Genomic DNA, 16,461 nt, shown 5'->3' with positions numbered 1-16,461 from the left:
CCTGGTAGTCATATCGTTTTTTTTTGGGCTCTTTGTGTCTGTAAGGTTGGCCACCCCTGAGTTATATCATCATCCATTACCACCATTTCTGGTTGTTACTAGTCCACCACTGTGTCTCTATAAAAGTCTAACAGCCAAAATGAATACAAAATGTGTGGAATTTGTGAGATGTGTACATTAAACTGAGCTTGTCGCTGTGTGGAGATTTTTAGCTCCATCCCTCAGAACATGCCAAATTTTACAAAAAATGGCTGTATAGTTAATATGGTTGAAAAAAGACATAAGTCCATCAAGTTCAACCAAGGGATAGGTAGGAAAGCGAATCCCAGAAGGAATTGAGACTCTGATTTCTACAAGTTTTCATAAGCATTAATGTGCTTTACTTTTAAGAATTCATCTAAACCCTTTTTAAAACTGTTCATTCCAAGTCTATTGCACAGGACACATTCACTAGATAGATTAATAAAGGAATTATATATAGGCTGCAAGTGCTTACAGAACCTGGGCATTGCCTTTATTTTGTGAGGTTATACCATCCATGAATGGCTTTAGGTAGGGTATTATTCACATTGGTACAACTACTCAAAGTCCATCTGCCATAAGAGACAGAAACCTTGCACACTGGCATAAATAAGTCTATAAAGAGTGAAAGCATTGGACGCTAAATGTTCCTACTACACAATCCCCTATTCTGCAGTTTGGGGGCTCCACACTGCTTTGCCAACTCACTGAACCAGTTGACAATCTACCTCAAGGGAGTCCCCATCCATCACCCTGTTGTGAGGCCATCAAGTATTTTAGAGGGCTATCACTGTTTTGGAGGGATGACTGGCAGTCAGTGCTTGGAACTGGCCAAACGTCACTAGCTTCTACCAGACAAGACCAGCACGGTCAGTCTGGGGCACAGAAGACATACCATAAGCCATGTTAAACACTAGTACTGTATGGACACGGCCACACAAGGTTCTTCTGAAGAGAAACTGATAATAAAGAGCAGTCATTTTATGTTACCTCCTTATTATACTATTTTTAGATGAGGAATTTCAGGCATTTACGTGTATTATTTTTGCCAGTTGTAGACGGCATTCCCCTAGATTTTCTTAGGATTTTTTTTTTACATTCCACTTAATAAAAAAAAAAGTTTTGTTGATTTGCCGTACAAAAAGGAAGATAATCACAATCCAAACGGTTATCTGCGTATGACTCATTGCAAACATACAAAACCAGTTCCTATAGGGCCACTTTTAAAGGCTAAGTCAATACAGGTGGATTTTAGCTTGTGTGCACTCAAAGGCATTTAGTGAGACTGAACAAAACAGTGGCGTCATGCAATTAAAACATTTTATAGCATGCGTGATAGGCACACAGTGAAGAGTGATGCCGTCTTCACACACATCGTCTTTTTAATTAGTCTTTCTGTGACATCATTGGCTATTATCTTACCTTAGGGGCAAAATACAGACGTTTACACAAAATAATACAGTCAAGGGCAATCTCATGACATCACATGCTAAAAAGGCCAAAATCAACACAATGGAGGGTGTTTAGTTAGGGTAAAGATCTGTGTGAGTGCGGAGAAGAAAGACAGGGGGATAGTAACCTTCTGCAAGTCAAGAGGGTTCTCTACAGAAGCGTCAAGAGAGGAAACAGAGGAAACTTCCTGCAAAGGTAGAAAAGAAGGTGAAAGCTTGTAGAATGGAAATGGTTTTTCTGTCACCATGTGCCCGTCTCCTACCAATATTACTGTCTGGCACCAAGGCAGTTTAGGGCTTTAACTTACTATAGGAATTACTAGGACTTTTCTTAAAAACTAATATAATGATAAAACTTAAAGCTGTAGATGCAGACTGCTAATCTGACTTTCTGGCACCAGTTCATGAGATAGAAGGATTCACTCTATATAGTCAGATAAATTCCCTCCGACAACTCAACTCTGATGCTATTTTGATGCTGACAAGTTCTATCCTCATTTTCCCTGAAAACTAACATCTGGCAGGTCAGCGGGCACTTATACACACTGGATTGATGAACCATTTATCTACAAATAACTTCCAAATGATCAGAGATAGTGCTGCAGAAAATGACACTTAAAGCAACGGATGTACTCATGCCTCTTACATTATCTCTCTTAACCAGCATTCAAGCTGTGTTAAATGCAGGCGATTAAGGAAAACATATGGCTTAAAAGGCACCTATCATTTTAACATACTTCTGACATGTCATGGTGACATGTCAGAAACTTTAATTGTATCCAGACCCTCATGACTGCGAAAAGAAAGAGGCAGAGGTGCACAGCACTGTTTGATTCTGCTCGGCTCTTGACTTTTTATGAATTCGTACACCCCTCAATCTGTTCTCAGAGTAGAACCTTTCAAAACTGAACAAAAATGAAGAGGCACATTGCTCAGCTTGGTTTTAGCAATCAGTGGAGGTCTCATCAACCTATCAAAAGTGTTGACATGTCAAGTGATAGTTACCTATAGTAACATACATAGTAGGGATGAAATAAGTCCACCAAATTCAACCAAGGGACAGGTGGGGATGCGAATTTTAGGAAGGGGAATGAGACCAAGACTTCTACACCTATTCATAATTATTAATGTAATTTGATTTTAAGGCCCCTTTCACACGGGCGTTGCGGGAAAATGTGCGGGTGCGTTACGGGAACACCCGCGATTTTTCTGCACGAGTGCAAAACATTGTAATGCGTTTTACACTCGCGTGAAAAAAATTGCGCATGTTTGGTACCCAAACCCACTTGGGATCGGTGTTCTGTAGATTGTATTATTTTCCCTTATAACATGGTTATAAGGGAAAATAATAGCATTCTGAATACAGAATGCTTAGTAAAATAGCGCTGGAGGGGTTAAAAAAAAATAAAAAATTATTTAACTCACCTTAGTCCACTTGTTCGCGTAGCCCGGCATCTCCTTCGCTGAACAGGACCTGGGGTGAGCATTAATTACATGAACAGGACCTGTGATGACGTCACTCCGGTCATCACATGGTCCGCCACATGATCTTTTACCATGGTGATGGATCATGTGATGGAACATGTAATGACCGGAGTGACGTCATCACAGGTCCTGTTCATGTAATTAATGCTCACCCCAGGTCCTGTTCAGCAAAGGAGACAGAAGGAGATGCCGGGCTACGCGAACAAGTGGACTAAGGTGAGTTAAATTACTTTTTAACCCCTCCAGCGCTATTTTACTATGCATTCTGTATTCAGAATGCTATTATTTTTCCTTATAACCATGTTATAAGGGAAAATAATAATGATCGGGTCTCCATCCCGATTGTCTCCTAGCAACCGTGCGTGAAAATCGCATCGCATCCGCACTTGCTTGCGGATGCTTGCGATTTTCACGCAACCCCATTCATTTCTATGGGGCCTGCGTTACGTGAAAAACACTGAATATAGAGCATGCTGCGATTTACACGCAACGCACAAGTGATGCGTGAAAATCACCGCTCATGTGAACAGCCCCATAGAAATGAATGGGTCATATTCAGTGCGGGTGCAATGCGTTCAACTCACGCATCGCATCCGCGCGGAATACTCGCCCGTGTGAAAGAGGCCTAAGAATCCACCATATCACTTTTTTAAACTGTTCCTGTTGTGACCATGTCCTGAGATAGACTATTCCACAGATTTACAGTCTTATGGTAAAAGAGCCTTGACGCCTCTGAGACTGAACTTTTTCTTTTGAGGGGATTTTACATGGAACAGCTTTTCACCATATTTTTTTACGGCCTATTTATATATTTGTATAGGTTTATCATTTTCCCCCTTAAGACGCCTCTTCTCAAGACTAAATATATTTCAAGCCCCTTAGCAGTTTAGTTGCTCTTCTTTGTACTTTTCCAAGCTCCAGGGCATCCTTTCTATGGACTGGTGCCCAGAACTGAACTGCATATTCCAGATGAGACCACACCAAAGCTTTGTAAAGTTGTAATATTGGATCCCTCAAATCTATGCCTCTTTTAATACAGAACAATATACTGCTTACAAGTCAGAGGTTTGTTAATGATAGGTACTCTTTAATGCCATTGTAGGTGCCTTTAGGTAGCAAGAATGCACACTGTATGACAATTGGAAGCAAGGCCATTCTTTTATACTTATACAGACTTTTCTGGAATGACAAGACCGAGCACATGCACACAGGTACAATCCATTGCCATAAAATGCATACTATTAATGTCACATTCATATGTAACACAACGGTACTCAATGCTAGAAAAGGATGAAGCCAAAACTTGCTTCCAAAAATCTAAACAAGTCTTTAACTCAGCTTTTTACTTCACTAAGAAGGTAATGGAGTTACTAAATTAGTGCTGGTTTCATAGACAGTTATATCAGTGATTTATTTATTGACTTTAAATGTCCTTGGACTATTTGTCTCTTGTTAATTATTCTTCTGCGCTCAAAGTCACATTTCACTGGGAATGCAGGGTATGCTGCCTTCAGTTGTAAAAATGTGTGCACTCCCTAGAGGTGCAGTATTGGCACAGCACAGTCTAGCTTTCAAGATAAACATATATTAATTTATACCTGGGAATTCAAGTCATCTTCTGGCTCCTGAAGGTTAAAGACAGTTGCTGCATTGTCAGCTCCTAGCAATCGTCTGGCCATTTTCTCCTCATATGTCAATTTCTAGGGATAGATACAGAGATTATCATACTTTTATATTTATTCTACACCTGTAATCATGATATAGGAAAAATTACATATAGGAGGGCCTAAGCAGGTCCAATGAGGTGCACATGCCCTAACATTGCAAATGCATAGAGTTGAGACAACCCATTTTAACCAAATAATATGTTGCAAGATCAGCTACAATTCTATTTCTCTACTGCATTAAGAGTGATCAAAACGCCATTCTGCTTTCAGTGTCTTATAATGGTATGGAGATAGGAGAACTTTACAGTATATAGAATAGTACCGGTTGCCCGTTGTTCAACAGTTCTTCTTTGAAGCGAAGCTTTCTCTCCAGATCTTGAATGACTGCATCTTTTGTACCCTGAATCTCCTCGTCAGATGCTATACGGGCAGTCCGGCCAGTCTTCTTTGGGAAGCCCCTAATAGAAGAAACAGTGCAAATAAGACTAGTCACTAAGACCATTTTATAGTCACATACAATACAGAACAGAAAATACAATAATGTGACTGTATAATATGGTAGATGAATATCTGAACAGGTCACTCAGTCTATGGTCTGTCCAGGGATATATACATGGATTATGGGAGGAAGACAAAAACATGTTCACAATGTCATTGACCTGATGTCAAGTATTCACATAAATGGCATTCCTGAGATAAATCACAGATCAATAATACAGTTAACTTACAGGGAATCTGTCACCACCTAAGACCATTTCTAACTATTTATCTGGAAATTTAGCTCTGTTATAGTCATTTATAAATATACCAGATATATGTCCAGAACAATGTTCTCTATCACCCCAAAAATGAGTTTTTACAAATATACTAACTAACTTAAAAAGGGCCCATGGGGTGCTGGAGCCCAGCTGCACCCATCAACAATGAGCCCGGACCTCGCCTCCTCTACTTCTCTCCCCCTCCTAGCTGAGGCAGCGGCATGATGCTACTGCTCCAAATCCCACGCAGGCCCATGTTTGCATTTTGTGGTCACCTCTGTGGTCTGTAATCCTCTGCCAGTAGCGGCTTCATTAACTGAACTGCGCATGCACCAGTAAGATTTGCACGAGGTTTGGAGCAGCAGCAAGATGATGTTGCCACTGCTAGGAGGTGGAGAGAAGAAAAGGTGAGGAGGAGGATCAGGGCTGACTACTGATGGGTGCGGCTGGGCTTCAGTACTGATAAGTACAGCCCCTTGGACTCTTTTCAGTCGAATTAGCATATTTATAAAAGCTCTGATTTATGTTTCCTGTCCCCTTTCCACAGTTTTTCTTTGCGTTTTGCTTGTTGGTATATTATATTACATGGTTTATGCATGGACACTATTAGTTGTTGCCTCACAGATTTCAGTCTCTAACCCAATTTCTGTAAGTATTTTTATATGTTGATTTGTGGCTTGCATTGACTTCCATGCTTTGCTTCTATATCTATGTCAGATATAGAGTGACTACTGTCATGTGCTACTAAAAAGTAAATGACTGTAGCACAGCTATATTACCCTATAAAAAGTTAAAAATGCTATGGGGTGGTGACAGATTCCCTTTAACAATAGGTGTACAGTCAGCAATGTTGTAAAATGATGACTTAGAAATGAAGGAGATCTATTAGTATGGACTACACCTTTTTAGTATGTTAATATGCTTCAGTCCCCCCCCCCCCAAAAAAAAAATCCAAAGTGCATGATTACATCTCTCCAAATGTTCAGCAGAGTTATTGTGCCTTTACAAGTCCCATTCAGGTGAATGGAAAAGATTTTCAATTCAGAAATTTCTGCACCAAAATCTACAGTGTGTGAAGGCACCCTAAAAAACCCAATATGACTGTGGCTAGTTTAGTACCAAGACATAAAAAGCTGTGACAATTAGTTCTGAAAGTATAAGATCCAATTTCTGCATATTGCATCCTTCATATGTCATGGCAAGGCAGCTAAGTTGGCAGAGGAAGACCCGCTCTGTTAGAACCAAGAGACATGTAAGGGATAGCTTTCAGCTGGAAGGACAACCAATATCCTGTAATTTCATTTTCCTTGTAGCGGTGAGCAGGAGGAGGGAGGGGAGTCCAAATTTAGAGTTGGAATTCAGCATTGTAATATTACAGATTTCTGATGTATTGGTCACAGTAATATATCTAAACTAATGCTATAATTGCCACCTTCACAATACTGGATTAGAAAAACAAACATTTGCAATATTTTTCCATTACTAATTTTCATGGACTGACCAGTGTGTGGGGAGGATAAATTGTTTTCCTAAATCCTGCTTCCCTAAGGGAACTAATGGAAAAATGAATCATGTCCAAGCTTGAAAAAATTGTGCCTCAGAGATATCAGATGCTGATAAAAATGACACACCGGCTAGGCAGATCGGACAGGGGAGACACTGGAAAGGTGCCAAGCACAGTGTAGAAAATTATTCTATCCATTATTTATATTATAGGCACAAAAAACTGCAGCGCCTGAGAAATGGGACATTGCATGTGATACTATCACTAAATTAGATTCCCCTTGCTGTAAGCAGCTGGAATTACTGTAAGCAAATCCAGATTGCTCTCAATACACATTGAAATTCCTTGCTAGTTACATACGGATAAATAATAATGTTTCTAATTCAGTTTTATTCTTGTTTTTTCCCCAAAAAACTTTACACATTCTGCATAACATTTATCTGCATTAGTAAATGACTGCAGTGTTCTGTAAACCAGTATGATCATAATGTAATATTATTAAAGAAGTACTTTGATTTAAATGGAATGTTTTATCAGAAAATTACCTATTGTTTAAATCAAGTTTTTATGTTAGTCATATTTTTTAAAATATTTGGTGATATATATAATTGTCTTCTTCCCTATTTATATATATATATTAAAAAAAGTAAAATTATGCAGTTTTTACACTGGGCACTAGGCCTAAAGTATGTCAGGGGCAGGATATGGGCCACAGACTTCTATGGGAGATTTTTCTAGGTTTGCTGTGTGACTTGCAGAGGTCAGGAGGGAGCAGATAAGCTATGATATCACCTATTCTGATATCAAATGTTACCTGTACAGAACAGAAAGTCTCAACATATTATTAGACCTAGTGGCCAGTTAAAAAAAGTGCACAATTTTAGGTATTTATTTTTAATATACCGTAGATAGCGAAATGGAAAAAATAAAATAAAAAAATCACCAAAAATTCTAAAAAGTCTGCTTAATATAAAAATGTAATTTATTCCTATTTCTTTTCATTGTCTTGCAAGCCTGGTGACTACCATTATATTTATAGCAAAGGGAAAATAAATTTTTTCGAAAACACTTATTTTCTTCTGTGGTGTAGATATCCATGTACATGCATATGTGTGACCCTGCTCTCCAGAACATAAGAGCCAGAGGTCAGATTTAGTCAGTTTGAAAAACCTATACTTGAGAAAAAGATAGATATACTTGCGCAAAGGGACAGAATGAGAAAAAGCTTAGCTAGCCGAATAAACCTGAAGATGTATGAAGACAAACTCATAATTACGTCACAGTCTCCTTTGCTCTCCTCTGTTTTAGGCTAGGAAATTGCTGGAGGAGGAGACTTTAGGCAAATAGCTTTTAACTTGCCTGGTCTCCTACCTGCGATAAATCAGTGAAGGAGCTTTCTGCTGCCGCATGCTATCTCCTAGAGAAATATTTTTAAGCCATGACTTTCACTGAACTTATTGGAGACGTGGAGTTTTTATCTCTGCAATAATTTTAATGTGAAACAGAATATGATCAAGGAAGACAAAGATTTACGGTAAATGGGAATAGTAGATTTAGTTTTTTCCCCTTTAATGGCAGAGGTAGCACTAGCATTTTTTTTTCTTTCATTTTACTTCTTTTTTTTTTTTTTACTGAAACGCGTGAGCAGTTGCTGTTCTTTTACAAGTTTCCGAACACAAACACTGGTCTGTTTATACAAGAGGATTTCATTTCAGCTAAGCTTTCTGAATAGTTTCAATAGATGTTCTCTGGATCTGCAGTTTAATTTTGAAATCATGCTCCCGTTAGCATACATACTGCACAAAAAATAAAAATAAAAAATAACATGCATATGCCACAATCAGTTAAACCACAGTAACTATAGTAACAGCACTGTATGCTGTTCAGCTTTTATTGTATGTGATAGTGGCTGATACCCTAGCTTTCACAAAAATGTCATCCTGGGTTTACAGGAAAAAAGGTCAAAGCACTTCCTGTTTCATCTACTTCATTCCGTTTAACCTATTTTGTCTCATATAACAAAACTGAGAACTATATAAGAAATCTATCTGCCTATCTCTTCTACTCACTGTCATCTGATAGGCTGTAAGACAACTGGCTGGCACAGTAGCCTCCCTGCTGTGCTCTGTCTGGTGTGGGACAAACATAATGTTTAGCCCCACCCCTTTTCTAGGCACACCACTTAACAGGCCATCCAACCAAAGATGGAAAAGGGCAGCAAAAGATTAACAAATGTTTCCACAAGACTGTTAGTGACAGGATCACAAACTGACAAAGATTGAAGGCAACTATATCTCTTTCTTACATTAATCATTCATTTCAAGATTTACCATTCATTTAAGACCAGCATGTAAAGCAAAATAAAGGAAACAACCAAGAAGGGAAAGTTTGTTAGTTGTGAATAAACCCTGTGAAAAAATAATGTACGGTGAAACCTACAAAAATAGACCTCTATACCATTTAACCACCAGGGAACAAGGATTTTATGAAGACTGAATTAGTGGCACAATTATTTTGACAGATAATATCGTTGTTATAATCTATTTCAAGTAAATAATGTAAATAATAACGTCAATTATAATTATAATAAAATAGTATTTAGAATAACATTATAAAGTTAACTACATACATGACAAGAAGAATAATGGTACAATTGAAACTTACGGTGGCATTACGCCTTTTGGAAGACCAAGTTCATTGAAGGAGACAGGTGATTGTTGGGATGGCAGCATGGAACTAAGGAAAGCTGCAGGGCTGTTGCCTGAGTTAGATCCTCTTGTAACTGGAGAAAGACATGGACTGTACGATGGTGATGGGGCAGAAACTGGAAGAGGAGGAGGTGGGGGAGGAAGAGGAAATGGATCTTGACTACTATAATTTGCAGTAGGACTCATCACAGGAGGTGGCGGAGGTGGTGGAGATGATGATGTTGGAGACCAAAACTGCTCCCCTTCTGGAGCAAATGGTTGGGAGAATGGTGGCACTGGAGCTCTACCAAACAGTTTTTGAGGTGTTGATGTTGGAGATGGGAGGCTGGAGGTAGAGGACCCAGAAGATGGCGTGACAAAGCCTGAAGCGGAATTCATGTTCTGAGCAGCAATAAATTGTTTAGGCCGAGCGTAGTTGAAGGAACTTGCTGATTGCATTGCCGGAGAACTGTGAGAATTCAGAACACTCATTTGTGCTGGTGAAGTGATAAACTGACTGGCCTCTAGCTCCTGGAAGGAAGGTGGAGGAGGGAAAGATGGTGAAGGTGGTGTACTTTGCTGAAGGCTTGCTTGTTGTTTCAAGGCAGCAGATTCTTTTTCTTGACGTATTTGATTCTGTAGTTGCAGTAATGTCTGAGAATCCCTAAGTAAATGAGAATAAAAAAAATATGAGCGGGGCAATGGTATGTATGGCATCTGAGCACTGTAAAATTAAATTCATAGCAAGAATGCTGCACTCTTCCTATTCATCTGAGCCTTGATCATAAATTTCTCCTACATTAAATGAAAGATGGTTAGAAATTCCTTCTCATCTTCATAGCTGAAGCAGGGTGATAAGATTTACCGTAGATGCACTAAACTTCTGTAATCTCCCCAGAAACAAGAACAGACACATGCCAGAAGCCAGTTAACCAATGCTCCTTAGCAATGATTGCCACAATCTAGCTGATGTGAATCATGTCTCTGAAGGAGAATATTCTTTCATTCTCAGCTTTGCTAGCACCATCTACATCGTTTCGTTAGTTTGATTACCTATGCTGAAGTGATATGGGAAATACATATGGATCCAGTAAAGCCCACAGATAACATAAGTGGCTCAGAGGATGGAACATGTATTGGGCTTAATAAATGTCGTGGTGCAAAGGGTTGAACTATTATAAAAGTATATGCTTGTAGTCCAGACAGTTAAACACATTGAACAGTAATTATAGACATTAACTTCTATTCCATTGATACTCTAGAATGGTCATGTTATTATTACAATTATAGGCTTATGCGCCAAACAATACAACAAGAAGCACTAAGCGTTATTCATGGTTAGAAATATTAGTATATAATTATCCGGCTGCCATTCACTATACTTTACTAATGACACAAGGATTTAACTGCTAAATACTTGACTAACTGCATGGAAGCAAAGCTTCGGAGGAAAAAGTCTGAAGATTTCATCATCGCCAGTACACTGATATGTAGTAAGAAGAGAAATGAAAAAAGGGCAATGGGGAATTTTTAAACCTAATAAAGATGCCCAGAGGAAATTTCATCACCCCATTCCTGCCTTGTGCTATTATTTGAGGGTATCAAGTATTTCTCCAGGCTTCTGATATGTCATATTGACCTGTCACAAGTTTTCAACGGGTATAGATGCTGAGACCCCCACCATTTGCTAAAATGAAGGGGCAGATGTGCTCAGCTGAGTTGCATTTTTGCTCCAGCCAAGCATGCAGTGTGCGGATTCATAGAAAGCCCATGGACTCCAAGGTGGGTGGAGCAGAAGCTAACAGAAGGGGTACACCACTCAGCTGTGCACATCTAATCTTTTGTTGTCTCAGCACCCCGACCCACACTGGTCGAGACTTCTGACATGTCATAGTGATACTGTTTGTACAAATGAAAGGTACCTTTTTGCACAGAAGAAACTATTAAACATATTTTAGGAAGTTTTTTAATTTATGAAACCGGTTGTTCTTCATATGAGTGAAATTTTGAGTGATTTTGTGGCGTTCAAGTGACCATAACTGTCTGCCATCAAGGTGCCAAGTACCATGGTTGTCTAGCTACGAATGCTCTCATTTGGATAAACATCTAGACATTGGGAATCTAAAGAGAAATGATGTACAAAGGTAAGGGTGGTCATACACTTTCAATAGATGATTAGACAGCTATCTCTCTCAATTTCCTCCCGGCTCCCCAGTATACATACACATTTGGCTCAGCCGAACGCGTATGTGTATTTAATGGGGAGAGGAGAGAAAGCCGCTGACAAAAGCTTCTGGAGGTGGCTTATCTCCCGGGGGCAACAAAAGAGTTGGACAGAAATATTCACTTCACCTGATCCTTCTCTCCCCCAACATCATCTGCCAGTAGAATTGGGAGCTCCCCACACACATCAGACTGTCGGTTGAACAATAATACACTAATTTGCATGGTACAACTGTATCTTATCATCAGTGTGTGGTTATAATAGTGCAGATGTAAAAAAAAAAAACAGTGAGAAGTAGTGTTACATAAGTATAACTCAGTTATGACTGAAGACCAACTTCCTCAATGTAAGCATCTAATGAGAGTAAATAGCAACAAGTCTTTTTACAGCTCTGGTATTGGCCACAACACCCAACTAAAAGGGTAGTCCAGGATTAGACAATCATGGCTGCTTTCTTTCAAACACAAAACCTTACTTGTCTGCAGGTTGTGTGGTATTGTACTTCAACTCGATTCAATGAATTCAATATAGCTGAGCTTCGGTACTAGATGCAAACCATGGATAGGTTTGACCCTATTTCTGCAAGAAAGAGGCAATGTTTTTCTAATCCTGTACAATCCCTTTAAATTTTGTGACGGCAAAATAAAAAATGAAGCCCAGTTTCCATTAACATTCCTCAAAGTGGTCTTTAGGTCTGATAATGATAACATGCCTTTCTTACAACATAAACCAGCTCCAGGCTCGGTGATAAGATCCACAGGTATCAATCACGGCCTGGTTCCTTCTAAGAAAACTCCTCTCGATGTGATGAAAGGATCATTAAAAAACAATACGTGAGGAGTAGTGTTGGGCAATGCTCGAGTCTCCTCCCCACACGTTTGTTGGCTGCTACGCAGCAAATAAACGTTTGGGGAGTACTGTCCTCACTGTAATGCCGTAGCCATGTTGGTTACTGGCATTACAGTGATTGGCTGGCCGGAACGCATCATCGGGTGCTATATAGCACCTGATGACCTGTGGTTAGGCTGAGTCTTAGGGCCGTGTGAAGCCCGTGCTGTAGACAGCAAATTGCGGTCCACAATGCACTTGAATGGGTCCGCGATCCGTCCGTTCCGCAAAAAGATAGAGCATGTTCTATCTTTTTGTGGTGCAGAGGCACGGAACAGAATCCCAGAAAGCACTCCGTAGTGCTTCCGTAGTGTTCCGTTCCATGCTCCTGTTCTGCATCTCCGGATTTGCGGACCCATTGAAGCGAATTGGTCCGCATCGATGATGTGGAATGCACACGGAACGTTGCCCGTGTATTGCAGATCCGCAAATGTGGGCCGCAATACGTTAACGGGCGGCCCTTAGTCAGGGAGAGCTGCAGCAGAAGGGACAGATAGTGTAGGAACAGGATTATTTTTTTTTAAGCAGGGTTTAGTCTTGAAAGGTGTTAGAGACCCGAAAGTCCTTTTAAGGACTATTGTTTTATATGGCTGCAATATATATTATTATCGCAACCTGCGCTAAATTGCGTGCAATTGTTTGGCCGCTGCTGACAGTGACACAACCTCTTAGGGTCCATTCACACGTCCGCATTTTGTGGAACGGAATTGCGGACCCATTCATTTCTATGGGGCAGCACGATGTGCTGCCCGGAACCGGAATTGCGGATCCGCACTTCCGGGTCCGCAATTCCGATCCCGAAAAAAATAGAACATGTCCTATTCTTGTCCGCAATTGCGGACAAGAAAAGGCATTTTCTATGAGAATGCAGGCGATGTGCGGTCCGCAAAATGCGGAACGCACATCGCCGATGTCCGTGTTTTGCGGATCCTTGGATCCGCAAAACACACACGGACGTGTGAATGAAACCTTAAATTGATTTTATCTTTGGTTTTGTGTGTATTATTGTCAGTCTGTAAAAGTGGCGTACTACTCGGACAACATCGTTCCCAGCAGCGACCTGCGAGTCCAGGATGCATCCAGACATCCTCCCCATGCTGTTTCCGAACCATTCCAGGGGTGTTTCCATCAATTTTTGACCTTTGCCTGTGAACCAGACACCCTCCCCTCTTCAGAGCATGAGGTGCCTGGTTTAATGCTTGGGTTCTCCCATTTAGTTCTGTAGAGCACCCGAGCATCCCAAAGTGTTCTTCTCGAGCACCAGAGCACCCGAGCACTGTGGTGCTCGATCAACACTAGTGAGGAGCCATGAAGAGACAGAATGCATTCACAAAAACTGGTTCTTAATGTACCACAACCACTACCACATCTGAGCTTATAACCGAGATATATTCCAGGTTTTAGTCATGGTAGAACTCATATATATTAACCATCATCCTAGAGGAGTGAATGAATGTATTCTTGTAGCTATAGCTATTTTGATAAAAGCTGAATTATTATTAACATTTCTTAGGCCTCATGCACACGACCATTGTTTTATTCCGTGTCCGTTGTGCCGTTTTTCGTGATTTTCTGCGGACCCATTGACTTTCAATGGGTCCATTGAAAACTCGGCTAATGCACTGTTTGCCATCCGCGTCCGTGATCCGTGGTTCCAGTCCGTCCCAAAAAAATTTGAAACGGTTCGCGGACCCATTCAAGTCAATGGGGCCGCTAAAAAACGCGGAGGCACACAAGATTGTCTTCCGCGTCTGTTTTTTTTCCTATCATTTGCATGGCAAACTTGACTTAGACTTTTTTTTACTTTCCTTTATGGCTACTTTCACACTAGCGTTCGGGGCTCCGCTTGTGAGTTCCGTTTGAAGGCTCTCACAAGCGGCCCCGAACGGATCCGTACAGCCCCAATGCATTCTGAGTGGATGCGGATCAGCTCAGAATGCATCAGTTTGGCACCGTTTGGCCTCCGCTCCGCTCAGCAGGCGGACACCTGAACGCTGCTTGCAGCGTTTTCGTGTCCGCCTGGCCGTGCGGAGCCAAACGGATCCGTCCAGACTTACAATGCAAGTCAATGGGGACGGATCCGTTTGACGTTGACACAATATGGTGCAATTTCAAACGGATCCGTCCCCCATTGACTTTCAATGCAAAGTCAGGAGTCCCCATCAGATCGGAGTTTTCTCCGATCCGATGGTATATTTTAACTTGAAGCGTCCCCATCACCATGGGAACGCCTCTATGTTAGAATATACCATCGGATTTGAGTTACATCGTAAACCTCAGATCCGACAGTATATTCTAACACAGAGGCGTTCCCATGGTGATGGGGACGCTTCATGTTAGAATATACTGAGAACTGTGTACATTGCTGCCAGGCAATCAGGGGGCAGACCCCCCCCCCCTCCCCCCTCCTCCTGTAATTAACTTATTGGTGGCCAGTGCGGGCCCCCCTCCCTCCCCAGTATTAAATATGACCAGTGCGGCGGCCTCCCCCTCCCTCCCTCCCCAGTATTAAATATGACCAGTGCGGCCTCCCCCTCCCTCCCTCCCCAGTATTAAATATGACCAGTGCGGCGGCCTCCCCCTCCCTCCCCAGTATTAAATATTACCAGTGCGGCCCCCTCCCTCTATATTTATTGGTGGCCGGGCCAGTGCGGATTCCAAGTATTGTGAGCAGTGCGGCCTCCCCTCTCCCCCCCTAATTAAAATCACCCCCCCCCCCCCCTATCATTGGTGGCAGCGGAGAGTACCGATCGGAGTCCCAGTTTAAATCGCTGGGGCTCCGATCGGTTACCATGGCAACCAAGACGCTATTGCAGTCTTGGCTGCCATGGTTACTTGGCAATAAATACAAGCATTATACTTACCTGAAGAGCTGCGATGTCTGACCGGCCGGGCGCTCCTCCTACTGGTAAGTGACAGGTCTTTAGCAATGCGCCGCACAGACCTTTCACTTACCAGTAGGAGGAGCTCCCGGCCGGTCAGACATCGCAGCTCTTCAGGTAAGTATAATGCTTGTATTTATTGCCAAGTAACCATGGCAGCCAAGACTGCAATAGCGTCTTGGTTGCCATGGTAACCGATCGGAGCCCCAGCGATTTAAACTGGGACTCCGATCGGTACTCTCCGCTGCCACCAATGATGGGGGGGGGGGGGGGTGATTTTAATTAGGGGGGGAGAGGGGAGGCCGCACTGCTCACAATACTTGGAATCCGCACTGGCCCGGCCACCAATAAATATAGAGGGAGGGGGCCGCACGTGTCATATTTAATACTGGGGAGGGAGGGGGAGGCCGCCGCACGTGTCATATTTAATACTGGGGAGGGAGGGGGAGGCCGCCGCACTGGTCATATTTAATACTGGGGAGGGAGGGGGGGCCGCACTGGCCACCAATAAGTTAAATACAGGGGGGGGGGGGGGGTCTGCCCCCTGCTGCCTGGCAGCATCTAGCCTTAGTCTGGTGGTCCTCCAAAAATAAAAGAAGACACACGGAAACAAAAACAGAAACGGATCACGGAACAATGGAACCCCATTTTGCGGAACGGAACACAACAACAGTTGTGTGCATGAGGCCTTGATCTATCAGATGCCCTTGAAGGACTTCTCTGCTCTGGACAGTCCCAACTTGTTAGAAAGGCCCTTTGACAGTAGGCAGATCACAAAGTATCCCCCTGCTGATATCCCCAGTGATCAGCTGTAATCTGAAGGGAAACCAGGCAGTAAATGTTCTTTTTCCTTGCAGCACCATCACAGGAGAAACTAAGCATTACACAGTGTCC

General features: G+C 41.9%; 1 protein-coding gene across 4 annotated transcripts in view; it reads right to left on the bottom strand.

The window, feature by feature from the left end:
- The window catches only part of PALLD (palladin, cytoskeletal associated protein), a 328,505-nt gene that overhangs the window by 39,716 nt on the left and 272,328 nt on the right, over positions 1-16,461 (bottom strand). For 3 of the 4 annotated variants that reach the window (XM_044297022.1, XM_044297039.1, XM_044297044.1), the window contains 4 exons: positions 9,551-10,237; positions 4,947-5,082; positions 4,556-4,657; positions 1,601-1,660 (listed from right to left, as the gene is read on the bottom strand). In XM_044297022.1, the coding sequence (XP_044152957.1) occupies positions 1,601-1,660; positions 4,556-4,657; positions 4,947-5,082; positions 9,551-10,237 (985 nt within the window). The remainder of the gene's footprint in view (positions 1-1,600; positions 1,661-4,555; positions 4,658-4,946; positions 5,083-9,550; positions 10,238-16,461) is intronic. The other variant, XM_044297030.1, reaches the window with a different exon arrangement.

Source organism: Bufo gargarizans, chromosome 1 (genome assembly GCF_014858855.1).
Source record: "Bufo gargarizans isolate SCDJY-AF-19 chromosome 1, ASM1485885v1, whole genome shotgun sequence".
Classification (NCBI taxonomy): domain Eukaryota; kingdom Metazoa; phylum Chordata; class Amphibia; order Anura; family Bufonidae; genus Bufo; species Bufo gargarizans.
This window is presented reverse-complemented; position numbering and strand designations above follow the sequence as displayed.